Genomic DNA, 26,704 nt, shown 5'->3' with positions numbered 1-26,704 from the left:
AAGCCTCATTTGGCCACAGGCCCAGCGTCAACACCAGGGGGCGCCCACAGACCATGAAGGCGCCGCGCAGCTGGGATTGTTGGTGGTGGACTCCTGGGTCCCTGACTTAACCAGGGGAGCCAAGACCCTGCAGCCAAGTGGTCTGGATTCAACCTGCAGCTCAGGTCCTACTGACACTTCTCCCCCTGGTGCCTCAGTTTCTTAATCTGTGGAATGGTGAGGACATTACAGCATTTACCTCTGGGATGGGTTTCTCAACAGCAGCACTATTAACAATTTGGGACAGAGAATCCCTTGTGGAGTGGTCTGTCCTGTGCATTGTGGGAGGTTTGCCAGCAGCACCCCACTCACCCCCTCCCACCAATCCCCATGTGACAACCGAAAATGTCCCAGGATTTTTAGGTCTCCCTTGGGTCTGGAAGCTGCACTTAGGCATTTTCCCACCTGACACTTGAGCTCATCTCTGCTTTGGTCCACTTAAGGCCACTTCAAAAAAATGTTGTTTCTTTAAAGATTCTATCCATCTTTTAAACAAATCCATTTTCTTCCTCTATTTCTGCATTCAGTTAATCCTTCCAAACCCTTTGTTTAGTATGTCTTGAAATGTATCAATTCCAGTTCTAGTAATTAGTGTGTCTAACTTGCATGATATCTGCTATGACTCCTAGTAGAGCTCTGATTCCTTTAGCACAGGGAATGTGTTCTCGATTCTGCTCTGGATGATGTAAATCAATTTATTTTACTTTACTTGTCTGGGATGTTGCTCCTCATCTGTAAGATGTAAATGTGGACATGGCTTGGATTACTAGGTGGTTTTATTTCTTCATTCACCTGACGTTTGTTGTGTACCTGATGCAAGTCAAATACATGGCATGGTATTGTTTCCTTGATCACACCACAGCAAGTGAGAAAATGAGACATTATAGCCAGGTGTGGCGGCACAGGCTTGTTGTCCTAGCTACTCGGAAGGCTGAGGCAGGAGAATTGCTTCAGCCCAGGAGTTTGAGGTTACAGTAAGGTATGATATCACCATTGCATTTCAGCCTGGACAACAGACCCTGTCTCTGAAAAAAGGGGAAAAGACATTGGGAGCTGTCTACATGTACTCTATGTCTCAGGAGACTCATGTCCTGTAATTTTTCTAAATGGCATCTCCATGTGGTTTTTCATGAATGTTTGTCTGGTATTTCTTCTCTATCCTTTTACTTTCAACTTTTCTGTACATTCTACTGAAATTATGGCTTTTATAAACAGCCTATGATTATTTATTTACTTATTTATTTTTACCCCCCTGCACTATTTGTCTTGTAATTAGAGTGTCTGAGTCCATTATGTTTAATGTAATTATTGACCTCATTGGGTTTAAGTCTGTACATTGTCATTTTCTGCCTTCTAATATTATCTCTTTCTTGCTCAACTATTTTTCTTATGTTACCTTCTTTATATGAATAAAAAACTGCATTGTTGTAGTCTTCTAAGTGTCCTAATTACACATTCTCTTATTATTTCTTTAATTATCTGAGAAAGCATAATAATCTGTGACTTATTATAACCAACAGCAGACCATAACTTCCCTGACTTTCACCTACCTGTGCACACAGTGCAGGGGAGAATCAGTGCTCCGACTCTGAGACATAGGGGTGGTGGGAGTAGGATAGTGATTGGATGATGAATCTGTAGCTGCAGAGGCATCTGGGCGCCTCACCTGCATTCCTCATAGATGTCTCCTCCATTGAATGCCTGCGATGCCCTCTCCTCTGTATGCTCCTGCCAGAGTCTCCCCATCTCCACTGACAGCAGCTCCACCCTTCTGCTCACTCAGTCCAATACTGTGGGTGTCCTTGATTCTTCTTCTCACACCACAGATAAATCCATTAGCAAGTGCTGTGAGTCCATCTTCAAATTCATCCAGAATCCCTTCACTTCTCACTATTTCCCCTCCTCACACCCTAGTCAAGGTAAGCAACGTCTCCATCCTGGAATACTGCACTCCTTTCCCACCATTTTCCCCACTGCATCACTGGTTCCCCACCTCTCAATTCTGTTCTCAGCACAGCAGCCAGAGAGAAGCTTTCAAAGGATGAGCCCTACCATGTCCCACTTTCCAAACTGTCCTCCCCATGTCATTCAGAGCAAAGGTCAACACCCTTCCCACACCCTCCAGGGCTACCTGCTCTAGCCACGCCTTTGACCTCACTTCAGTTTCTCTGTGTCCAGCCCTTCTGGCCTCTTCCTCCTTCCAGGAACACAGACAATTTCCTGCCCTAGTGTGTCTGCACTGAAGGTTCTCTGCCTGAAAAGAACTTTCCCAGACATCCCTGTAGACAACTCCTCACATCCCTCAAATCTTTACTCCAAGGTCACATTTGCAGCAAGGCCCATGCTGACCACCCAGCACAACAGCCACCTCCCTGTCCCCACAGCCCACCCTCTGGATCACCTGCCACACAGCACCTGCCACCTTCTAACTCAAGCATTTTCTGTTCCTACTCTGCTTATACGATATCTATCATCTGCCTACAGAGGTGTCCAATTTTTTGGCTTCCCTGGGCCACATGGGAAGAATAAGCATTGTCTTGAGCCACACAAAAAATACACTAATGACAGCTGATGAGCAGAAAGAATAGAAAAAAGAAAAAAATGTGCGTGCATAATTTTCATGATATTTGCCACCACAGATAAGCAAAAAACTTCTCACATTCAAAGCTGTCCTGGGCCACATGCAGCCCGAGAGCTGCAGGTTGGACAAGCTTGCATCTAGAACGTATACACCACAAGGCCAGAAATTTTTCTGTTTTTACTTTAATGATGTTTTCTAAATGCAAAAACAGTCATATACCTAGCAGACAACAAATCTCAGTAGAATGAATGATCACAGTAGAGCACCTCTGTATTCTAAAGGCAATATCTTTATTAACGTAGCTAAAGAACAACATCATCTCACACCAACATCAGTGCTGCCAGTGCTTTTCTCACCAGGGCTGCTTGTGTGTCCTCCCTACCTCCTCCCACACCAACCCTCCTGCACACTGCAGCACACAGCCATATTTTTCTGTTCAGGAAAGATAATCCTAGGCTTGTGGGTCCAATTTTCCAACCCCATATAAATCTAAATTAGACTCTGCTTTATAAATGCATGAGTTTGGATTGGAGCCAGCACTGGGATTACAACTCAGGCAGGAAGAAGAGTAGGAGAGCAGAAGAGGAGTTCCAACAGAAAGTTACCTGTGATGAGAAACTACGGGACCCCTCCTCTCTGCAAATTTCAGAATCTGCTTCCTTTAAGAAGGTTGGGGAAAAAGATGGAAAATACAATCCAGGAAAGAGACCTGGAAGGAGGGCAAGAGATACAGAGGTCTGAAAATTTGTCTCTTGATACCGGAAGGACTTCTATATGTAGGGACCACCCTAGGTGACATCCAAGTCCCTGTGATCACAGGTCCTGGTGGGACAAGGTTCTACTGAAGGGCCAAGGACAATGGAGCAGCAAAGATGACGCAGCTGAGCAGTGACCACATAAAGCGCATGGTGGCCTAAGCACCCACTGGGCACAGCCCCATCTACTCTCCTCCCCTGCAACAAATCAGCACAAGAAACACGTGGACTCTGGAAGGTTCTCATGTCTTCCATTTATTTTGTCTCTCAAATTTTAGGAATCTTCTCCTTTAATTAATCCATCAACCTCTCATGGAAATAATTTGAAAAAAGTAAATTTATACTCAGATTCTAATTTTAATAGGGAAGTAAGAAGTTACAGCTCAGTGCACCATGAAGTTTAGACAGAGATGGAGACATCCCAGCCCCTTTTCTGGAACAGGAAAGGTGATCGGGGAAGGAATGTAGGTCAGCGTGGGGAAGAGGGTCATGGTGGACACGGGTGTGGGCTGGTCTCCCCACCTCCTCACATTATGCCTATAGGGACACAGACACATTCAGTTGCCTTTGCAGAAAGAGAAGTCAGGGTTCTTGAAGTCACAAAGGGAAGGCATGAACAAATCTTGCCTCTCAGTCCCACACAAGGCAGCTGTCTCACACTATAGAAAAAATATTCATGAACAAATTCATATCACTCACAGTGAGGGGTCACACCTTAAACAGCCCATCATGTGCTCAATACATCCAAGTCAAAGAAACCCCATAGCACAGCTATATCCACTGTTACCCCCAACAACCCACACACATCAGCCTCCTCAGGGTCTCACCTTTACAAGCCGTGAGAGACACATCAGAGCCCTGGGCACTTTGGCTACCTGGGGTAGAACAAAAACAGAACCTGGTCAGATCCCACAGGAGATGTGGCTAGAGGAGGAATTGTGGGCTGAGTGAGCTCCCCCATGGGCTCCCAACCACAATATCCCAAGGATCTCAGGGATCAGCCTCCTTCATACTTACTAGCAGCCTGAGAGTAGCTCCCTCCTTTTCTATCTGTGGGAAGAAAACATCCTGTGAGAGGCCAGAAAGGTCGCAGGGCCATGAGGTCCTAGAAGAACCTCCTAGTCTTGGACCCTCGAGAAGTTTCCAGAAATGTGTGACTGCAGACCAAGGGCAGCATCAGGAAAAACAAGGAAAGCAGATGTGGGTCCTGGACCAACTGCCCTCCTAAGGTCTGTCCTCAGCAGGGACCTTCCCCTGACCTGTGACTGCTGGGGTCAGGTCCCCATCACTACAATCATCAAGGTGATAAATCTGTCCTTCATTGTCACAGGTGCTTACAAAAGAGCAGGTGCTGGCACACAGGGCCCAGGCTGGGTAGGCCCATGAGCGTGGATGGTGCTTCCCAGTAATCAGGCAGGACACACTTCTACCTGGGGCTTGAAACCCCCAGTGGGACAAGAAAACTCAGACCCCACTCCTCACCCCTTCCCCACCTGAGCTCTTCTTCCTCCACATCATAGCAGCGACCACAGCTCCAGTGACCACAGCTCCAAGGACAACCAGGCCAGCAACGATGCCCATAATGGGGATGGTGGGCTGGGGAGATGGCTCTGGGAAAGGAGGGGAATGTGAAGGTTCTGACCCCCAGGCCCCACCACCGACCCTGTTAAAGGTCTCCAGAGGGGCTCCTGCTTTCCCTAAGAGACATGACCGCCCCATCTCTCTCCTTACCCCACCTCAGGGTGAGGGGCTTGGGCAGCCCCTCGTGCTGCACATGGCACATGTATCTCTGTTCCTCTCCAGAAGGCAACACCATAGCCACCCACTTCTGGAAGGTTCCATCCCCTGCAGGCCTGGTCTCCATGAACTCCGTGTCCTGGATCTGGTCCTCCCTATCCCGCTGCCAGGTCAGTGTGATCTCCGCAGGGTAGAAGCCCAGGGCCCAGCACCTCAGGGTGGCCTCATGTTCAGAGACAGGGTGGTGGGTCACGTGTGTCTTGGGGGGGTCTGAAAGGAAGAGTCAGAAAACCTAGGCACTTTGCATCTCTCATGGGACACCCCATCAGCACCCATGTGACCATCCTGAGAATGAACAGGACACCTGGGGTGGGGAAGGGAGCACAGAACCCAGACACCAGCCTGGACACAGCCACCTGGGATAATCTCCTATTCCTTGGAAAGTTCTAGTCTCTGAGCGGGGGAGCAGGGACTTCTGGTCCTGATCTGAGTGGAGGCCAAGGGACTCAGAGGAGCTGGAGTCAGACCCCCCCACACACTGAGTATGAGGCAGAGAACAAAGCCCGAGAGGAAAAGTCCTGGTGCCCAAGGCTGCTGTGGGGTCAAAGGGAACCCCTGATAGTATTCCAGGGATTGTCTTCCCCTCCACTCCCTCAGAGACTTCATCCCTTAATTGTCCCAGAGAGCAGGGTGGGCCCTCAGAGTCACTCTCTGGTACAGGATCTGGAAACCCAGGAGGATTCCTCTCCCTCAGGACAGGAGGGAGGGCGGTATTCTGGTGGTGGTCCCATTTTCTTCCCCTCCTTGTGCGAGGCCAGCCCGGGAGATCTACAGGAGATCGAGGAGGCTCCCCATGGCCCCTGGTACCCGCGCGCTGCAGCGTCTCTTTCCCTTTCTCCAGGTGTCTGCAGAGCCACTCCACGCAGGTGCTCACCAGGTAGGCTCTCCTTTGCTCAGCCACATTAGCCACCTCCCACTTGCGCTGGGTGATCTGAGCCGCGGTGTCCGCGGCGGTCCAGGAGCGCAGGTCCTCGTTCAGGGCGATGTAATCGTTGCCGTCGTAGGCATACTGCTCATACCCGCGGAGGAGACGCCCATCGGGCCCCAGGTCGCAGCCAAACATTCCCTGGAGGATGTGATACCCTGGCCCAGTTCCCGCGGTCAGCCCCGCCCACCGAGCCCCGGCCCTGCCCCTAGCAACCTGCGGAGATTTTGGCTTCCACTGAAGATGAAACCGGGTAAAGGCGCTTGGGGCTCTCCCGGGTCGAGGATCTCTGAAGGTCCCGCAGCCTCAGGGTCGATCTTGGACGCGGAGACTCAGGGGACCAGGGCCGTCCGTGTGGCATGGAGCGGGGAGTAAGTGATCTGCGCCCCGGGCCGGGGTCACTCACCCGCCTCGCTCTGGTTGTAGTAGCGGAGCAGGGTCCGCAGGTTCACTCGGTCAGTCTGTGCCTGGGCCTTGGCGCCCAGTGTCTGTAGGTCCCAATACTCCGGCCCCTCCTGCTCCACCCACCGCGACCGCGTCTTCATCCTCGGACTCGCGGCGTAGCTGTCGAACCGCACGAACTGCGTGTCGTCCACGTAGCCCACGGCGATGAAGCGGGGCTCCCCGCGGCCCGGCTGGGAAACGGCGGTGCTGAAATACCTCAAGGAGTGGGAGCCTGGGGGCGAAGAGAGGCTGACACCCGCCCGACCCTCCTCCCCGCGCGGCTCCCCGGGTCCTGAGCTCTCGCCGGGCGGGCCCTTTGCTCCTCCCAGCAGAGGCCGTTTCCCTCCTGACCCCGCACTCACCCACCCAGGTCTCGGCCAGGGCCAGGGTCCCCGAGAGCAGCAGGAGGAGGGTTCGGGGCGCCATGACCCCATCCTCGGCGTCTGGGGAGACTCCGAGTCCCGGTGGGTGCGTGGGGACTTTAGAACCGGGGCCGCGCGACGCTGATTGGCTTCTCTAGAAACCTGACTCTCAGTGGGAGTGAGAACTGGATCCGCGTCGTGAGTGTCCATGAAGAAGGACCCGTCGCAGGTTGGGAGAGGGAGAAGAGAGACTCTGCAGAGATTAGGAATCCCCAACGCTGCACCTCCCCAGCCCATACACCGCCTTCGGGGCCTGAGACCCTGAGAGCCAGGCCTGGGGCCCTGGGACTTCGCCCTGACCCCGCTCCTCCTGTGCCAAGCGCTCTGTCTCAATGTTTCCCTGAGTCTTGGCTCAGGAGCTGTCTGAGAAACCAGGAAGAAACCCTTGGCTTGGGCCTGGTCCCTCTGCCTCCACTTTTCATCCCGGAATTCCTGTCCCTGAAATGGACTCCCTGCCTCCCCACTCCTTACCTGTTCCCCTGGACTCTACTACAAGAAAACTCACCCCAGGGAGCTTGGTGCCAGAGAGGGAGCTCGCCCTGGGAATGGAGGTGTAGAGACAGAGCTTTTTTTCTTTTCTTTCTTTTTTCTTTTTCTTTAAATGTGGAACAGTTGTGCCTGAGTGCATGAGAGAGAATAGAGACCAGTTTGCTTTTTGTGTATTAACTACAGTGGGTAACAGAATCTTGGTAACCTCTGAATGATCAGGAATCTAATAGGTAAAAAATGTGACTTTGGCCCCTTGATATATAAATGTGTCTAAAAGCATTACAACAGGACTCACAAAGCTCCTAAGTTTCACTTTCGCAAACAAGACTCCCGCTTGTGGTATCTTAAATTTACCTTCATTCCATAGCCCTGAGTTTCTGCGTGAGTCCAGAACATCTCCTCCATACAAAGTAGCCACTGTGTTCCTATGTGTTGCAACCAGGAGTCAGTACAGACTTTATTCACCTCAAAGTTGCAAGCGCTTGATGCAGTCACAATGCCCATCACCAGTGCTCATGCGCTGCCTGATTTCAGGAAGTATCCATATTTAAGTGGTGTGTATATTTTATAGGAACACTTAGTATTTTTAAAACCTGATTAACATAAAAAAACAACTAGTTTTTAAGCAGACCCACTTAAGGTATTAAGGCCAACTGCAAGTAACACCCTGCGAGGCTCTGTAGATGGACGTGTTGAAATACTATAAAACAATGTGTTCAAACCTAAGAGTTCTGCTGCTTTGGAATTCTGTCCCTCTGCCCTTTTCCTCACCTACTGCTTCTCCAGCCCTTCCCTCCGTCCCTCTCATCCCTCAGGCCCTCCTCTCCCCTTAGTTCCCATCACACTGTCACTCCTTAATTGTGACACTGGCACTCTCCCATTACCTGCTATGTGACTGTTCTCTCCACAGTGGTCCTGCTCCTGTAAGTCAAAGTGTGTCATTTCTCCACCTAAAACACTCCAGTGGCTCCACCTCGGTTTTGTGAAGCTTCTAGAATGTCAGGCACGTGAGCATATGAGGGCATACCTGGTTCATTGTAGGGACTAAATTAATTTTTGTTGACTGAATGAATGAAATATGAGTGTATTAAATTGCATCACAGAAAATTATAAAATGTAAAACACTGAAAAAGTTAAGAAAGACTTTTTTTATGTAACTAGTGTGTATATAAATTCATCAGTTAATTCCATGAGTGTGTTGAGCCTGTGTATAAATTTTATAAGACTGTGTAACAAATTATCACAAACATTGGCTTTGAACAACACTCATTTATTGTATTCATTTATTTGTTTTTAGAGACAGAGTCTCCCACTGTCATCCAGGGTGAAGTACAGTCACATGATCATGACTTGCTGCAGCCTCAAACTCCTGGGCTCAAGGAATCCTCCTGCCTCAGTCTTCAGAGTAGCTAGGACTGCCGACAAGTGCCACCACGCCCAGCTAATTAAAAAAAAATTGTAGAGATGAGTGTCTCACTATATTATCCTGGCTGGTCTCACACTCCTGGCTGCAAGTGATCCTCCTGTGCCAGCTCCTCAAATGTTAGGATTACAGGTGTGCGGTACCTCGCCTGGCCAAACAACACCCATTTATCTGTTTATAGTACCTTAGTCAGAAATCTGGGCATGATGTAGATGGAATCTCTTTCTGGGCTTCCCAAACCTGTGTCTTCATTTTGAATCCTCCTTTGGGCTCATACAGAGGTGGCAGAATGCAGTTTCTAGCAGTTGTAAGACTGAGGTCCCTGTTCCTTGCTGGCTGTCAATGTAGAGAACAGGGAGGGCTGCGCTCAATTCCTGGTGCCCACCAGCATTCTTTCCTACACAGCCTCTTCATTTTCAAAGCCTGCAGTGGAGGAAACCCCTGATGCTGAATCCCTCTCACACTGTGAATCTCTATGATCAGGAAGAACACAGTCCTTTCAAGGACTCTCCTGATTAGGACAGTCCAAGCAGGATAAACCCAGCCTAAAGTCAACTAATTGAGGCCCTTAATTATATCTGCCAAATTTCTTCACAGCAGCACCTACACTAGAGTTGGTTGAATCACTGGGGGAAGGTGAATGACCAGGAGGTGGTTGTTGGGGCCATCATAGAATCAGCTAGCAGGGGTTGGATCTTCCTTTTGTGTTTAATTGGGACACAGTTGGAAATTGAAGTTCAAGTAAAGGGATCATTGTGAATGGTAATAAAATTCATCCTCTTCAGCCATGGAAATTCTCCTTACGATTTAAAACTAAGTTACATGTTTAATGTCTTATAATTAATTTAGGCCAGGTGTGGTGGCTCATGCCTGCCATCCTAGCACTCTGTAAGGCAGAGAAAGGCAGATTTGTTGACTCCGGAAGTTCAATATCAGCCTGGGCAACATGGTGAAACCCTCATCTCTACAAAAAAATTAGAAAATTAGCCAGGCATGGTGGTTCATGACTATAGTCCCAGCTACTCAGGGGGCTGAGGTCAGAGGATCCCTTGAGCCCAGGAGGTCGACACTGCAGTGCATGGTGATCATGCCACTGCACTCCAGCCTGGGTGACAGAGTGAGACCCTGTCTCAAAAATAATAATAATGATGATGATAAATTTAGAGCAAATGCAAATTAACATGTAATAATACATCCTGTCTTGTGAAAATGTATTAGTTATTTACTATTGCATAACAAATTATGTAAAACTTAGCAGCTCAAAACAACAAATATTCCTCATCTCCCACAGTTTCCAATGATCAGGAATCCAGGAGAGGTTTCCCTGAGTGCTTCTTGCTCAAGGCCTCTCACAAGGTTGCAGTCCAGTTGTCAGTCTAGGCCTGCATCATCTGAGGGCTTCACTGGGGCTGAGGATTCACAAGAAACATGGATGAGTCACATGGCTGTTGGAAAAGGCCTAGTTCCTTGTTGTCTGGTCCCAGAAGGCCTCAGTTCTCAGCCACATGGAGCTTCCTGCAGGGCTGCTTATGGCACAGCAGCTGGCTTTCCCCAGAGCTCATGATCCCAGATACAAAGAGAGAGAAGGTGGAAGCCGCAGTGAGTTTTATGTTCTACACCCAGAGTCACAAACTGCTATGTCAGCATTACTCTATTAGTTAGAAGTTGTATTATTCTGTTCTCACACTGCTATAAAGAAATACCTGAGACTGGGTAATTTATAAAGGAAAGAGGTTTAATTGACTCACAGTTCTGCATGGCTGAGGAGGCTACCCCAGGAAACTTACAATCATGGCAGAAGTGGAAGCAAACACGTACTTCTTCACATGGTGGCAGGAGAGAGAAATGCAGAGTGAAGTGGGGAAAAATCCCTTATATCGTATATATACACCATGGAATATTATGCAGTCATAAAAAGGAGTAAGATCAAGTCCTTTGCAGGAATATGGATGAAGCTGGAAGCCATTATCCTCAACAAACTAAACAAACTAACAGAATAACAGAAAACCAAACACCGCATGTTCTCACTTATGATTGGGAGCTGAGCAATGAGAACACATAGACACAGGGAGAGGAACAACACACACGGGCCTGTTGGTGGAGGGCAGTGGGGGGGGATCATTAGGAAAAATAGGTTCAACTATTGACTTTCACAGTGGTTGAACCAATTTACGTTTCCACCAACAGGTCTCATGAGAATTCACTTACTATCATTAGAACAGCTTGGGGGAACCGTCCCCATGATTCAATAACCTCCCCCAATATGTGGGGATTACAATTCACATGACAATTGAAGATGAGATTTGGGTGGGAACACAGAGCCAGGCCATATCGGAAGTGCGTCATTAAGTCCAAGCCACACTCAAGAGAGGGAATTAAGCTGCACCTCTGGAAGGGAGCATTGTTAAAGGATTTGCATATATATTAAAAGCAAAATTCAAACTATTGTTTCAGGATTTTGTAAATCAAAGCCTTTTTTATCTAATTGTTTTTCTTTAATGCTTTAAGCTTGGTTTTTAATTTAATTTAATGTTATTTTAAATTCCAGGGCACCTGTGCAGGATGTGCGGGTTTGTTACATAGGTAAATGTGTGCCATGGTGGTTTTCTGCACCTATCAATCCATCACCTAGGTATTAACCCCAGCATGCATTAGCTATTTTTCCTAATACTCCTCCAACCATCACTCTATCCCAACAGGCCCCAGTGTGTATTGTTCCTCTCCGTGTCCATGTGTTCTTATTGTTCAGCTCCTAATTATAAGTGAGAAGATGCGGTGTTTGGTTTTCTGTTCCTGTGTTAGCTTGCTGAGGATAATGGCTTCCAGCTTCATCCATATCCCTGCAAAAGACTTAATCTCATTCCTTTTTATAACTGTATAATATTCCTTGGTGTATATGTACCATATTTTCTTTTCCAGTCCATCATTGATGGGCATTTGGGTTGATTCCATGTCTTTGAGGTTGTGAATAGTGCTGCAATGAGCATACACATGCATGTATCTTTATAACAGAATGATTTATATTCTTTTGGGTATATACCCTGTAATGGGATTGTTGGGTCAAATGGTATTTCTGGTTCTAAATCTTTGAGGAATCGCCATACTGTCTTCCACAATGGTTAAACCAATTAACATTTCTACCAACAGTGTAAAAGCATTCCTATGTCTCTGCAACCCCAGCAGCATCTGTTGTTTCTCAACTTTTTAATACTTGCCATTCTGACTGGCATGAGATGGTATCTCATTGTGGTTTTGATTTGCATTTCTTTAATGATCAGTGATGTTGAGCTTTTTAAAATGTGTTTGTTGGCCACATGTATGTCTTTTTTAGAGAAGTATCTGTTCATGTCCTTTGTCCACTTTTTAATGAAGTTGTTCTTTCATGTAAATTTGCTTAAGTTCTTTGTAGATTCTGAATATTAGACCTTTCTCAGAATAGATAGATTGCACAAACTTTCTCCCATTCTGTAGGATGTCTGTTCACTCTGATGATAGTTTCTTTTGCTGTGCACAAGCTCTTTTGTTTAATTAGACCCCGTTTGTCAAGTTTTGCTTTTGTCGCAGTTGCTTTTGGTGATGTCATCATAAAATCTTTCCCCATGCCTATGTCCTGAATGACATTGCCTAGATTTTCTTCCAGGGTTTTTCTGGTTTTGGGTTTTACATGTAAGTCTTTAATCCATCTTGAGTTAATTTTTGTGTAAGGTGTAAAGAAGGGGTCCAGTTTCAATTTTCTGCATATGGCTAGCCAGTTCTCCCAGCACCATTTATTAAATAGGGAATCCTTTCCCCATTGCTTGTTTTTGTCAGATTTGTTGCAGATCACATGCTTGTAGATATGCGGTCTTATTTCTGAGTTCTCTATTCTGTTCCATTGGTCTATGTGCCTGTTTTTGTACTAGTACCATGCTGGTTTGGTTACTGTAGCCTTGTAGTATAGTATATATATATATATATATATATATAATTATACTTTAAGTTCTAGGGTACATGTGCACAATGTGCAGGTTTGTTACATATGTATACATGTGCCATATTAGTGTGCTGCACCCACTAACTCTTCATTTACATTAGGTATATCTCCTAATGCTATCCCTCCCCACTCCCCCAACCCCACAACAGGCCCCAGTGTGTGATGTTCCCCTTTCTGTGTCCAAGTATTCTTATTGTTCAATTCCCACCTATAAGTGAGAACACGTGGTGTTTGGTTTTTTGTCCTTGCAATAGTTTGCTGAGAATGATGGTTTCCAGCTTCATCCATGTCCCTACAAAGGACATGAACTCATCATTTTTTATGGCTGCATAGTATTCCATGGTATATATGTGCCACATTTTCTTAATCCAGTTTATCATTGTTGGACATTTGGGCTGGTTCCAAGTCTTTGCTATTGTGAGTAGTGCCGCAATAAACATACGTGTGCATGTGTCTTTATAGCAGCATGATTTATATTCCTTTGGGTGTCTTGCTCTGTCACCCGGGCTGGAGTGCAGTGTCGAGATCTCGGCTCACTGCAAGCTCCGCCTCCCGGTTTCATGCCATTCTCCTGCCTTAGCCTCCCAAGTGCAACAGAACAAGATCCAAGTGTCAGTGACCCCCAGTGATGGACAGAAGGAGGGAAGGTTTACTGGATGTGTCCTAGACCACAGGCAATCTAAGGAGAGTTGAGCAAGGCCACGGAGGAGTCCTTGAGCTACAGCTGGCCATCAGAGGAGTCCCCTCTCTTCCAGCAATGTCCTGCCTTAGTGTCACTGGTGTGACCCGTCAGTGGTTGGGAACAGCCCATGGGAAGCAGGGCCTCAGCACCAATGTACTGAGGATGTCAGAGCACAGTAGCAGGGCCTTGGGAGATTACCCAGGAGTGTGACTCAAACCTGCTGCCCTGCCAGGTCTGGGCCCTTGGAAATCAAATCCTCTCAGGCTGAATTGCTGGATGATTCTGCTCACACTTACAATGAGGCAAGGGGAACCAGAAGGCTCTCAGATGGATGTCTGGTTTCCACACACACTTCTACCTTCATTGTGTGAAAGTAGCCATGCCTCCTCCTAGGGATGAGGATCTATTACCTGGGCCTGGAGAGGAGGAGACCCTTCTTCTCACTAAGTGGTTTCTGGGCACATACTGTCCAAACTTCTCTGGTGACAACCATAATGTGTAGTTCAGTGGGCTGTCTTTTGTCTCCTTTTAAGGGTACCCTCTGGAAACCAGAACCTCGTATCCTGCACAGCCCAGTGTTGGGAGATAAAATAAGCAAAATACACCATTGAGTGAATCTAAGAAATTGGATGTGGAGCCAAACCTGCTTCCACCTTTTGATTTCTGGACACACATGTTCTTCCTATCGAGAACACAGCACCGTAGAGACGTCTCTGATTCAAACAATGCACCATGTCCTGAAAGATGGCACCCACCCCTCAGAGTGCTTCCTCCAGGCTGGCACTGAGCTGTGCCTGTAGAAGACCTGTCCAGCATTCCTTGTGGCTGGCAGCCCCTGGGTGGTGCAGATGGTGATAGGAATAGTGGAACCCACAGCCATGGAAACACTAAAACTTTCCCTGCCAAGTGGGTCCTTCAGGCAGATAATGGGCTAGGAGCACCGCCTGGCCTGCGGATCAGGAATGTGAACAGCCCCCAGAGAGTGGTGCTGGCTGAGTGTCTGAGAGCAGGACAGAAAAACCCACCCATAGAATAGGTGCCTAACCCTGTGAAGATGAACCTGTGGCCCTTCCAGGATGGAGGTAGCTAAATGTAGTCAACTTGTCACTTAGTGGCTAGGTAGTTACCTAAAGAAACAGTGCCCCACTAGGGCACATCATGGGCCTCAAATGCCGATGAGTTGGACATTCAGAGGTGGCAGAAGCTGGATCTGCCTTGGTAGGGGGAAGTCAGTGCTGTTGGCCCCATACATAGCCTCATGCCTACCTCTGTGGTTGCTCCATTCATGCACCCCTCCTACCAGGCCTGGGCTGACCCATAGTGAAGGCTGGCTAACTTCCATTTGTCTGTTTGGTTGTTCACTGCCACTTCAGACTTGGGTGTTTTCTGTGGGTGTCAACATAGGATTCAAGCTCAACCCAGGTGGACCATTTTCACCTCATGATGGATGCTATTGGGCTTGTACCATCTATGACTTTGTGGGTTACACAGGCACTTGGAACGACATAGTTGCTTGGTGTCCTGTGGTCAAGCATTCTATCTAATCAGGACAAGGAACACTAAAAGTTGCTTCTAACAGGGGGCTATGTCTCTGCCATGGATGACATGACCTTACTCCAGAATCCCAGGCCCTTCATTGTGACTCTCCCATTGGTGCTTGGTTGAGCTCCATCCCGCATCTTTCCCCACCACTGGCACCACCAGCACCAGGGGGTCTGAGGGATGGTGACTGCTTGCACCATGGCCTAGATCTGCTGCAGGGTCCTTTCCTGTATAGGCCCCACTTGAAGCTGGCATCCTCCTATGTCGCCTAGACTGTGGGCCAAAGCAATATGTCTAGATGTGGAATGTGGTGTTGTCAGAACTCTAAGAGGCTCTTCAGGCAGTGTGCTTCCTTCCTTCTGGTGAGGATACAAGATGAAACAGTTTGTCTTTTACCTTGAAGAGGACACCTCTGCATTCCCCTAAACACTTGGCACTTGTTCACCCATAAAACTTCACTTTAGTGCCCACTTTTGAAGCTCTGTAAGGTTTATCTTCACCTTGTGGGGTGCGTGTGTTTTGCAAAGGACTCCAGTGCACTTTCTACCTGCTGCTCATCTACCCCAGTCAACATGAAGTTGTCAATGAAATGTACTGATTTAATATCCCAAAGGATGTACAGTATGTCTAGTATAGTCTTAAGCCTATACTGTAGCAGGCAGGGGAGTTACAATAGCCCTGAGGCAAATGATAAATAAATGTGTTGTTGATTCCACATGAATGTGAGTCACTCCATATCCCCTTCCTTCCTTCCTTCCTCTCTTTTTTTTTGAGGCAGAATCTTGCTGTGTCACCCAGGCTGGAGTGCAGTGGCGCCATCTCGGCTCACTGCAAGCTCCGCCTCCTGGGTTCATGCCATTGTCCTGTCTCAGCCTCCCGAGTAGCTGGCACAACAGGCACCCGCCACCACGCTCAGCTCATTTTTTTGTATTTTTAGTAGACACAGGGTTTCACTGTGTTAGCCAGGATGGTCTCAATGTCCTGACCTCGTGATCCGCCTGCCTCAGCCTCCCAAAGTGCTGGGATTACAGGCATGAGCCACCACGCCCAGCCTTTTTTTTTTTTTTTTGTTTTGAGACAAAGTCTTGCGCTTGTCCCCCAGGCTGGAGTGCGATGGTGTGATCTCTGCTCACTGCAACCTCCACCTCCCAGGTTCAAGCGACTCTCCTGCCTCAGACCCCCAAGTAGCTGGGATTACAGGCACCTGACACCACACCCGGCTAATTTTTGTATTTTTAGTAGAGACGGGGTATTACAATGTTGGCCAGGATAGTCTAGAACTCCTGACCTCAGGTGATCCACCCACCTTGGCCTCCCAAAGCTGGGATTACAGGCGTGAGCCACCGCGCCCAGCCCATATCCACTTTTAATTGGAGTGGAAAAGAATGCACTCACCAAATCCACACCTGCACACTGTGTGCCCAAGGCTTTGTTAACCTGCTCTACCAGTGATAACCAAACAACATAAAAGCTGTAATTGTAATTCCTACTTGGCCAGACCTGGAGTAATCTCATTCATGTTTTAGGCCTTACCAGGTTCCCTCAGGGACAGGCTGCTGGATTACATAGAGACAATAGACAGCATCAACACCACCCAGCATCCTTCAGCTCTCTAATGGTGGTGTGACCCTCACAATACTTTCAGTGTCTTCCACAAGACCCACCCTGGGACACACTATGATTTTTGGTTTGGCCAGAATGGGGGCAGTGTCAGAGATGTCCCTTGGGCTTTCAGCACAATGAGAGTTCTTACTCCACAGACTAGAGACCCAGTGTGGAGGTGGCTCCACTTAGCAGTGCATCAGTGTCAATTATGCACTCAGGGAATTGAAAGATATCCAGGGTTGGGTCTGTTGGCCTAGTGGTCCCATTGTGGGCCATAATGTGTGCAGGTTTACTCCCTGGCCTCCATAAGCCCCACTGTGATGGGAGACATGATAGTGCTATGGGCATCTGGGCATCAATGTCAGCTCACACCCAGTGTCAATAATCCCACCTGTTCTGCCTGTTTCCTTTCCCCAGTGTACAGTCTCCCAAGTAAATGTTTATAGGTTCCTTTGCAGAAAGACTGAGGAAATTGTCCCAGCATATACTTCCATGGAGTTGCAGGGTCTTCCTCCTAGGGGTTTGGACTCCTTCTCTTCACTAAGATCTGAATCTGAATCTTGGCTGAGGTCTAGGCATTGAGGATGGGATCATGACTTTGTATTGGATCAAACACCTTCACCCTCCTGCTCCTCAGTTCTTTCATTCTTATCATAGATATCAAACAGTGCCCTTGCTGGATGCCTGTCCTAACCCTGGGACACCACCCTCTATTATCCTTCCCCACATTCTCTGCAGCTTGAGTCCTCCTGGCTGCTCCTCTGAGGTTGCCATAGTAACCGTGCCCTCTGGCTTTTGCAGGTCACTTGTTCTCTGTCTCTTCAGGGCCACACTCTCCCCAGGGATATGGATAAATGCAACTCTGGGACCATCTTTACTACCATCACCCCAGCCTGCAGAGGACAACACCCCGACAGTTCTTAGTGATGCAGGTCCCTCTCATCATCAAGTTCCTGAGGCTCTGGTGGAAGGTGTGCCTTCTGGGCCCTCTTGTGGAGCATGATCCTGGTGGGCCTTCACCATGCCTACTTCCCTCAGCCTCCTTATTCCATCCTCTACATGTTCCAGGGCAACTAAGACATGTCTACCTTGTTGAGAGTTGGGCATCATTTTTTCTAGTCTATATGGATTCACCCCAGCAGTGGTTTTAGCCCCACTTATCAAAGTCCTGGGGTGTTTGATAAACCCATGCCTTGAGAAAGTGCCTCCAAGCCAAAGGATTTTTATCCATCCAGACTGAAATGCTGGTTCCTTGATCAAACACCCTCAAATTCCAATCCCAGAAGTGCTCCTCGGGCTCCTATGGGGAAATGGCGGCTAATTCCTGCAAAGCTCCTGAGTGGGATTCCCACAGAATCATAGAGATGAGGCTTTTGCAGCATCTTCCAGCATAGGAAGTGGGAACCATTACTAGAAAATGGCGAGCCTCCCCTGCATTCCCAGAGGGACCTGGAGGGCACCCATCGGATAACCGTGTTCCAGTTTCCAGAATCTCAGGTTTGCCCACCAGGACCTTGACGTTCCTGTAACAGGCCTGCTTTGGCTGAGTGTCAGACATCTCTGGAGCACTGTGGCCCTCGTAATGATGTCTTCAGCTACCATTCCATGCTATCTGCCCTTTCACTACAGGAGATAAATGCCTCTCCATGAGACACTGCAGAGGCTGTCACATATAGCTGATGACAGCTGTTAACAATCCACAGATTCTCATGATCCTTTTATAGAGAATCAACACAGTCGAGCAGTAACCAGCCAACTCCACTGTCTTTGTAGGTTTTCCCCCAACCCCGTCATTATTGTGCAGGGCATTCTATCACTGCACCTGCCATAGCATCCCCTAAGCAGGGCATCTCAGCTCAGCTCAGATCAGCACTGAGGAGACCACAGCACCTCAGCTGCACCTTGTGCCGTGGACTTTCTGTGTCCCCCACCAACCCAGGGGGCATCTGCTTAGCCTGCCAGGCAGTGGGCAAGATTATTTCAAATTCCCGTTTTTGCCTGTTTTCATGGGTCACCCTTCATACCACTTGTGTTAGTTACGGTCCCCTGAGGAGCAGACCCCAATACAGTATTAAACGTGCAAGGATTTATTAGGGGAAATACTTGTGAGAGAAATTCAGGAGAGAGACAGAAAACATTGGGGAAGCCATCAGACCAAACGGCGACTCTGAGCCCCAGTGAAGGAGAGAGGGCAGGAAGGTCATCTGGAAGCATCCTGGACCCTGTGCAGGCTAAGGGAAGTTCAGTAAGGGAGGCAGGGGGTCCTGGAGCTTCAGTCACCCTTCAGAGGAGAAATGTTCCTGCCTTAGTTTCTGCCCTGCTTTCCTCAATCGTTGGCTGGAAAAGATCAGGGGCAGGTGTGGTCTCAGAGCAAATGTGGCAACAGATTTCAGGATTCAAGAGCTGGGGCCATCATCAATTCTGCTTCCTCTAGCTGAGGGGCTGGGATGTGCATTCTCATGACTGCTACAATGATCCAGTGGGGAGAGAGGAAAAAGGTTGATGATAAAGAGAAAAAAGGTACTAATTGATGAAGTGACACCTTTAAGTAACTGATAAGGGATGACGTTTGGGGCACCAGAAGAGGGACTGGCTCTGGCTGGGAGGAGAATGATTAACCCACAACAGTCCCTCACGTTGTAAAATGCCTGACATGTGGTGCAGCTGCAAATGCATGAGCAGATGGTGGTGGAATCTGTGAAGTTGTCTTCTAATGTGTTCAGTTTTCTCAGTGAAGTAGGAAGCAAGGTCATCAGCTGAAGTAAGAATGGGGAAGGAGGGTTGGATGTGTGAGCACAAAGAGAAGCTGTGTAACAGTCACCCAGGCCAAGAGGAGGCTGAGGGTGAGCCATGCGTGGAGAGGGTGATTGCTGGCCACGTCAATGGTAGGGGCTCTCCATGAAGTTTGGAATCTTAAATTTAAAGAGACCAGTCAGTATGCTGTGTGCTGCTCTCCAGCCTCCTGCAGCTCATGGGGCAGATGCAGCGTAGACAGAGGTGGAATCCACCAGCTGTGTAGTTTTGCCAGGTGAGTATGACAATGCAAGGGAGAGGCAAGGGAGGGATTGAAATTATTTACTGTAGAGTTCAAAATGGGAGAGGATGGAGGAGAGGACACCAAGAGTGAGGGAAAGGGAGTAGATGGCAGGATCACTGGATTGGGAATCCCAGTGGGGTGGAAGGATTGTTGGAACTGATGTACTACAGGGTGGACTCCAAGCCTGGAAAGCAGGCACATACACAATGAGTGGTTCACTGATATTACATCACAACATATGATAAAATGATAGTATCTGTGTCCTCAGAGCCTGTGGCCACCTTGCAAGGGGATGAGTGGAAAGATGGTCAGAAAGTGGGAAGTGTGAGATTGAGAGTATGGAAGGGCTGGGGTTCTTGGCTATGATGAGGCCTAGGGTATGACAAGGGCATGAGATTCAGGCAGAGACAGGAGAAGGTCATGGAGGAGAGAGTTCCAGGATCTGAGAGGCCAGGGAGCGAGGGCATCTTCTCTGCTATATGGGTGTCTATTGCTGCCATAAAAATTACCATAAACCGAGTGGCTTTAAACAGCACCTAATTATCATGTCACAGTCGTGTGGGTTGCAAGTCCACACAGTCTCATGGGGCTAAGATTAATGTACGGGAAGGTCTGCGTTCCTTCCCAGAGACTCGGGGGAAGAATCCACTTCCAAGCTCATTCAGATTCTTGTCTGAATTCATTTCCTTGCAGATAGAACAGAAGTTTCCACTTGCTTGTTAAGAGCCACCCTTAGCTCCTAGAGACTTCTCTCAGGTACTCACGCATGGTGCCTAAGGCACATCCAATCCTCCTGCTTGGAACTTCTGACCTCCCCTCGCCTGTGTCTCCTCTGCCTTCCTCCTCTGCAGAATCTGACTTCAGCCAGGGCAGTTTCTCTGCTTTCAATGGCTCACGTGTTTTGATTGGGCCCACACAGATAGTCCGGGATAATCTCCCTGTTTTAAGGTCCTTAATCTTCATTACATGATTAATGTCCCTTTTGCCATACAATGCAACCTATTCACATATTCCAAGGATTAACACTGGACATCTTTGCGGACAATTACTCAGCCCACCACATCTGCATATGTGAAGAAACACAGTGCCAAGAAAAACTTCCTTGACACCAAGAGTCAAGGAAACGGCACTGCTGGAGAGAGTGACAGTGAACCAGCAGCTACAAGGGTCAGGATCAAGAGGAACAGCTTGGGGCCCACAGGGAATGGCTGCAATATGGGGAATGGGGCCCTAATCTGCTGACAGCTTAGGGGTTTAGGGAGGAGAGAGGGAGAAAGGTGTGAGAACCACAGTGAGGAGGAAGGACCCCACCTCACCTCTGAATCCAGGGGTACAAGTCCCTGGGAAAACTCCCCCGTGTGGGAGGACTTCGGAGGGGGTCATGTCCTCAGGGAGACCCAGGTTGCTGCTAGAGCTGTGAGGTGCAAGAGGGTGTAGAGGTTTTGCTAATCTTTTTGCTGGGGGAGGGTCTTGCATCAATGTTGACTATTGGCTGATCAGGAGGGTGGTTGCTAAAGACTGCTGTGGCAACTTCTTTAGATATGACAATAAAGTTTGTGGCTTGGATTGTAAAGCGGGAATCAGTACTTAGGTAAGATCAATATGAGTTTTCAAGTCAGGTGGACCTGAATATGAACCCTCCAGGCCCTTCCACCAGCTAGCTATAGAGCCCTGGGCACATCTGGCCCACAGTTGGCCCTGACAGATACTTGCCTGGTGAGTGAGTGCTGAATGAACCCATATGAGTCAGTTTCCTCATCTGCAAACTGGTGATGTAATTCCTGCTTTGCCAATTTAGAAGGGTAAGTGAGAAGAAACACAGTGCCAAGAAAAACAGATGTAAGTCCTGTGGAAGGCTGGGCACTGGTGATCTAAAGCAAGTTCTGCCTAAACTGGCAGGAACATTTTTCACATTAGAAGTTGGTCTGGTTTCTGTCTGGGGCCAGTCTGAGAGGGAGGTGGAGGCAGCAGAGTGGGGCAGGGGTGGGGCCTATGCAGGGCCAAGCACTGAAGCAAAGCCAAGGCCTGGAGGGAGCCAGCTCCTGGTGTCTTCTGGGGAACTCAGACTGCTCCCTGCCTTAGCTACCATTGTCCTTTCTCTTCCAGGATCTCTCGGTGCTGTTGTCTTCACCTCTTCCTGCCCTCCTGGTTCCTAGCACTCCAGGACTCACAAAGATGCTGCTCTGAAAACCCCAAGGCAAGCGTGGAAGAGCAGAACAGCTCCAGGGGCAGTGGAAAGATGAGGTCATCCCCACATGTTGATGGACACCAAGGGTGGGGGTGGAGGAGATGAACGGGATCAGCACAGGAGTCGGGGGAATATCCTGTAAATCCCACCCTGCACCAACCTCACCCTTGCAGTTCCCTGCCTAGTTACAGCTCTCAGCTCTTTCCCAACCACACCCCAGCCCACACCTCAGGGCTCCCTCTCCCCACCCCCTCCAGAGCAGCACAGTCCACAGAGCCCTTGAACAGGAATTCCCCCTCATCTGACAGTTAATTATTTCTTAGCGGGGAGGGACAGCTGGTCCTCTCTTTCCAGTGAACCCATATCCTTGTTAAAGGCATCCAGTTATACTCCCTGAGCCAGAGAACTCTATTTGCCCCCCAGAGGCCTTTGCCCAATGCAAGGAGCTCCCTGGGCTTCTCAGTACAGGGGGCCTTGAGCTAATGGGCTAGAAAAAGATAAAGGGCGGTCAAATTCCTCATTTACAGCTAGACCCTGCAATACAGGTTCCAAGGGCCTCAGCACCCTGCCCTGGCTGATGCTCCCTCCACCACTCCCCCTCAACAGGGACCTGAGCCCCCCACACAGCTGAGCTGGCCCACGCTGAGGAGTTGCTGGAGCTGGACCAGGCCCTGGTGGAAGGGCAGGAGGGGATTAGGGCTGAAGCCCTGGTGCTGAAGGTCCAGAAGCTGAAGGAACAGATGAGGAGGCACCAAGAGAGCCTGGGTGGAGACACTCAAGCTTCCCACCAGCATCCATGGCATCTTCCATCCTTGGAAATACTGCACACCATCCCCCGGGAGCCCCGGGATCAGAAACATCCCAGCCTCTCTCAGGCAAGATAAAGCAGAAGAGACCCCAACAAAGGGCCAGAAATTGGCAGGTAGATGGGGAGCCAGGGCTCTGCAGTCTTAGTCCCATCCCCCTTTGACTTCACAGCAGGACACCCAGGCCTTACAGGAATTTACCCTGGACCATGCCCTAAAATAACGTCACCCCAAATACAATAAAACGAGAGAGCACCCACACATAATGCAGATGTACTTGTGTTTCAAGTTTAGTTGCATTAAAAATTCTGACAATCACGAATGAGGGTTCAGGAGTGGTGCTGATGCAGAAGAGGAAAGCCATGGTGGGTGGTGGTGGCTGTCAGGGGTAGGGACAGCAGGGTCTCCTTCACCCCCACCCTGCTGTCCTCTCCTGAAGGGCAGATGGTCACATTCCAGAATGAGAGTCTCCTACCATGTCTGTTCAACTGAGGAGGAAACGTGGCACAGTGAGAATAAGGCATGAAAAGGACAAAGCAAGGCAGGAACATGTGGCACACATGCAGATGCTGGTGTCCTGCCTGGGTTCAGAGGATGGACTTGGGGGTGAGGGAAGAGATGTAATATGATGAGAGAAGACAGAGACCCCACATAGAGGCCAGGAAAACATCCCAACATAGGATCAACGGCCAGGGGGTATGAACCAGCCAATTGTTCATTATGCATTAAGTGCCCATGACCTATATGATGGGATTGAAGACACAGTAAGGAATAGGGAGGAACTAAGGGTTTCATGAAATCAGCACTCACTGTGAAGGAGACGTCTGTCTCATCAGTTAGCTCACTAACACTGACCCCAGAGCGATGCTGCCCATCACTGAGGATCCTGGCATCATTCTCATCCGACACAAATGTGATGGCCAAGCCCTGTTCCAAACCAGCCTGCTCTAGTCGCCTGGAAGGAGACAGAGAGTAGGACTAGAAGACCCCAAAGAGGGAAGACAGCCAGAGGGAAGGATGAGGATGTGAGGTGTGAAAAGATACAGAAAATAAGTGCTTGGGAGACTGGGTGTCCTGCATGTGGAGCTTATCTGATGCAGGTAGGTCTCAGAATCTTTAGGCATGTCATAGGTAAAGGCAGTGTTCACTTGCTCCATGTCCATGCCTGGGCAAAATAGGGTTGGTAACCAAAGAATTGGCCTTTAAAAATCTTTTGGGGCCATTCTCAGACAAGTACAAAACAGCAAAAACTGTTAGTCACCTGAGGTGCATTCTTCTCAGGTTCAGAAATGAACCACATGTAAAAGAAACCAAAGGCTGTAATTCTCATGGCACCAAGAAAACTGGACTAGGGACCTGGAGAGCCATGTGCCTGTCATTGCTCCACCAGTCACGTGCTGTGTGACTTCAGGAGAAGCTCTCTACTCCTAGGGCCTCTGATTCATCTGTGAATCATGGACAAACGCCTCCATTCTAGCAAACTTACTGAAATGCAGGGAGGACCAAGTAATCAACGCGGAGGAAAAAAACAAAGTGATGAAATTTACTCTTAGATAAGACTCTTAAGGAAAACGTACTTTAAAAGGAGGAGAAAACGTAGTTCCTGCCGTCCCCTGCCAAAAAGCCTCTTTGGTTTAGCAATTATGATTGTTCATCATCTTTCTATAAAATTAGGGCAAAACTAGCTCACTCAATATCTCAAATAAATTAAACACAGATTGTGATTCTATGTCCACAACTTTTGCTGTATGTGAAACTGAAAAGAAATGGGTGCACATCTGTGTTTGTGTGGTGGCCAGGAAACCCACAAAGACTTGGAAATGACCCTGTATCATCCATTTTCCATTGACTCACTCCATGTTTTGGAATCCCAGGTAATTCATATTTTTAAAAAAATCTCATGTTCATACATAGGACAGGGTGGAAAAGGTAATCTTTCTGTTTTAATTTGCTAGGGCTGCCATAACAAAGTACCACAGGCTGGATAAGTAAAATAACAAATATGTGTTGTCTCACAGTTCTGGAGGCTACAGGTGCAGGTCAAGGTGCTGCAGGGTTGCTTTTTTCTGAGGCCTCTTTCCTTGGCTTGTAGATGGTCACTGCTGTCTTCTCAACACAGGACTTCAACATATGAATTTTGGTTGGGGAGGGACACAATGCATCTCATAACAGTGTGGATCATCCTTGGTGGTGGATATTCTACAAAATAAAAGAGGCTATATCCCTTTGGCTTGATGCTTTCTCTTAGTTTTCTGAAATTTTGGTCTTGCCATAAGAACAAAAAAGAACAAGAACCAACATTTAGTTTTTCCAAGAAGGTGAACGCTCCCTATGTCTGAGTAATCCTGGACACCAAGAAGAGGTGCTGTGCTGTTCTCCAAAGTCTTACTTTCTCCAGGAATTCTGTTTCTGCCCTTTTAACTGGGAAGAAGATTCTTTCAGGAGAGCCACCTCTTCTGATGCTGTATGGGCTTCATTCTGCTGGAACTTACAAAGTTGATCTCAATAAAAAGGAAATATTTGCCAATTTTTATCGTGGTCATATTTTTGTACCTTTTAAAATGTCCCATATTGTGTTGAGTTTATTTTTAAAGTAATACATAACATTTACACATGTTTATGGGGCACATGTGATCATTTGATATATGCACAGAATGTGGAATAATCAAGTCAGGGTGTTTAGGGAATCCATCACCTCAAGCATTTATCATTTCCTTGTGTTGGGAACATTTAAAATCCATTCTTCCAGCTATTTGGAATATACGTAATTGTTAGCTTTAGTTGGCCTACTGTGCTTTAGAACATTAGAACTTATTTTTTCTATATAACTGAATGTTTGTACCCATTATTCTACCTCTCTACATCTTCCCACCCCTACATTCTTCCCAACCTCTGGTAACTGTCATTCTACTCTCTACCTCCACGAGATTAACATTTTTAGCTCACAAATATGAGTGACAACATGTGATATTTGTCTTTCCTTGCCTGGCTTATTTCACCTAACATGACCTCTGGTTCCATCCATGTTGCTGCAACTGACAGGATTTCACTCTTTTTTTAATGGCTGAATTACATTCCACTGTGTATATATACAACAGTTACTTTATTCACCCATTGATAAATTCACCCATTGATTTCTCATCTTTGCTATTGTGAATAGTCCTTCAATAAACATGGGCATGCAGGTATTCTTTTGATATGTTGATTCCATTTTCTTTGGATAAATACCCAGAATTAGAATTGTTGCATCAGATAGTAGTTCTATTAATAGTTTCAGTTTTTTGAGAACTCACTATACTGTTTCCCATAATGGCTGCACTAATTTACGTGACCACCAGTAGTGTATAACAGTTCCCCTTTCTCCACACGCTCACCAACGTCTATTATTTTTTATATTTTAATAATAGCCATTCTAACTAGGGTAAGATACATCTCATTGTGGTTTGATTTGCATTTTCCTGGTATTTAGTGATGTTGGGTGTTTTTCATACACCTGTTTGGCCCCTTGTATGCCTCCTCTTGGGAAATGTCTATTCAGATCCTTTGTCCACTTTTTAATTGAATTACTTGTATTTTTTATTGCTAAGTTTTTGAGTTCCTTGTATATTCTAGATATTGGTCTAGAATATACTAATTGGATGAATGTACTAGTCAGATGAATACTTAGTAAATATTTTTGCTATTCAACAGGTTATCACATCATTCTGTTGGATGTTTCCTTTGCTGTGCAGAAGCTTTTTAGTTTAATATAGTCCCATTTGTTTATTTTTGCTTCTTTTGCCTTTGCTTTTGAGGTCTTAGCCATAAAATCTTTGCTGAGACTCATGTCCTGTAGTGTTTCCAGTATGTTTTCTTCTAGTAGTTCTATAGTTCTGGGCCTTACATTTAAGTCTTTAATCCCTTTTGAGTTGATTTTTGTATATGGTGAGGGACGGGGTCTAGTGACATTCTTCTGCATCTGTTAGCATTTTCCCAGCACCGTTTATTTAAGAGACT

General features: G+C 47.5%; 2 protein-coding genes across 48 annotated transcripts in view; one reads left to right on the top strand and one right to left on the bottom strand.

Annotated features, from left to right (window-relative positions):
* LOC100439401 (putative uncharacterized protein ZNRD1-AS1) overlaps window positions 1–25,235 on the top strand; it is an 87,023-nt gene extending 61,788 nt beyond the window's left edge. For 23 of the 45 annotated variants that reach the window (XR_010140444.1, XR_010140442.1, XR_010140452.1 and 20 more), the window contains 2 exons: window positions 21,821–21,958; window positions 22,509–25,235. Coding sequence is in view for 5 of the 45 variants with exons in the window: in XM_063725171.1 (XP_063581241.1) it covers window positions 21,821–21,958; window positions 22,509–22,533 (163 nt within the window). In the remaining 40 variants the exon portion in view is untranslated. Of the gene's footprint in view, window positions 1–3; window positions 1,470–5,178; window positions 5,283–6,013; window positions 6,050–8,362; window positions 8,728–8,749; window positions 9,008–16,314; window positions 19,706–21,820; window positions 21,959–22,508 lie in introns of those variants that run through there. The other 22 variants (XR_010140466.1, XR_010140462.1, XR_010140463.1 and 19 more) reach the window with 7 other exon arrangements.
* On the bottom strand, window positions 3,615–8,252 carry LOC100449631 (patr class I histocompatibility antigen, A-126 alpha chain-like). 3 transcript variants are annotated; one of them, XM_063725165.1, is made up of 7 exons: window positions 6,504–8,252; window positions 5,980–6,255; window positions 5,107–5,382; window positions 4,869–4,985; window positions 4,393–4,425; window positions 4,203–4,250; window positions 3,615–4,034 (listed from the first exon to the last, which is right to left on the bottom strand). In XM_063725165.1, exons 1-7 carry the CDS (start codon window positions 7,198–7,200, stop codon window positions 4,030–4,032), a joined length of 1,452 nt encoding a protein of 483 aa, XP_063581235.1. In that variant the 5' UTR covers window positions 7,201–8,252; the 3' UTR covers window positions 3,615–4,029. The 3 variants fall into 3 exon arrangements, with proteins under 3 accessions (XP_063581235.1, XP_063581234.1, XP_063581236.1); XM_063725164.1 differs by having other exon boundaries at window positions 3,615–4,250; XM_063725166.1 differs by lacking the exon at window positions 5,980–6,255 and having other exon boundaries at window positions 3,615–4,250.
* Window positions 25,236–26,704: the final 1,469 nt, after the last annotated feature.

The sequence above is a fragment of the Pongo abelii genome, chromosome 5 (assembly GCF_028885655.2).
Source record: "Pongo abelii isolate AG06213 chromosome 5, NHGRI_mPonAbe1-v2.0_pri, whole genome shotgun sequence".
In the NCBI taxonomy this organism is placed as follows: Eukaryota; Metazoa; Chordata; class Mammalia; order Primates; family Hominidae; genus Pongo; species Pongo abelii.
Note: the sequence above shows the minus strand (reverse complement) of the source record. Positions and strands in the feature narration are given on the sequence as shown.

Coding starts and splice junctions, on each gene's coding strand:
- LOC100449631 (XM_063725164.1), bottom strand. CDS start 7,200: ATGGGCTGGGGAGGTGCAGCGTTGGGGATTCCTAATCTCTGCAGAGTC. Junction 5,383..5,979: donor AGAGACGCTGCAGCGCGCGG/GTACCAGGGGCC, acceptor TCTTCCTTTCAG/ACCCCCCCAAGACACACGTG. Junction 4,426..4,868: donor GTGGAGGAAGAAGAGCTCAG/GTGGGGAAGGGG, acceptor TTCTTCCCACAG/ATAGAAAAGGAGGGAGCTAC.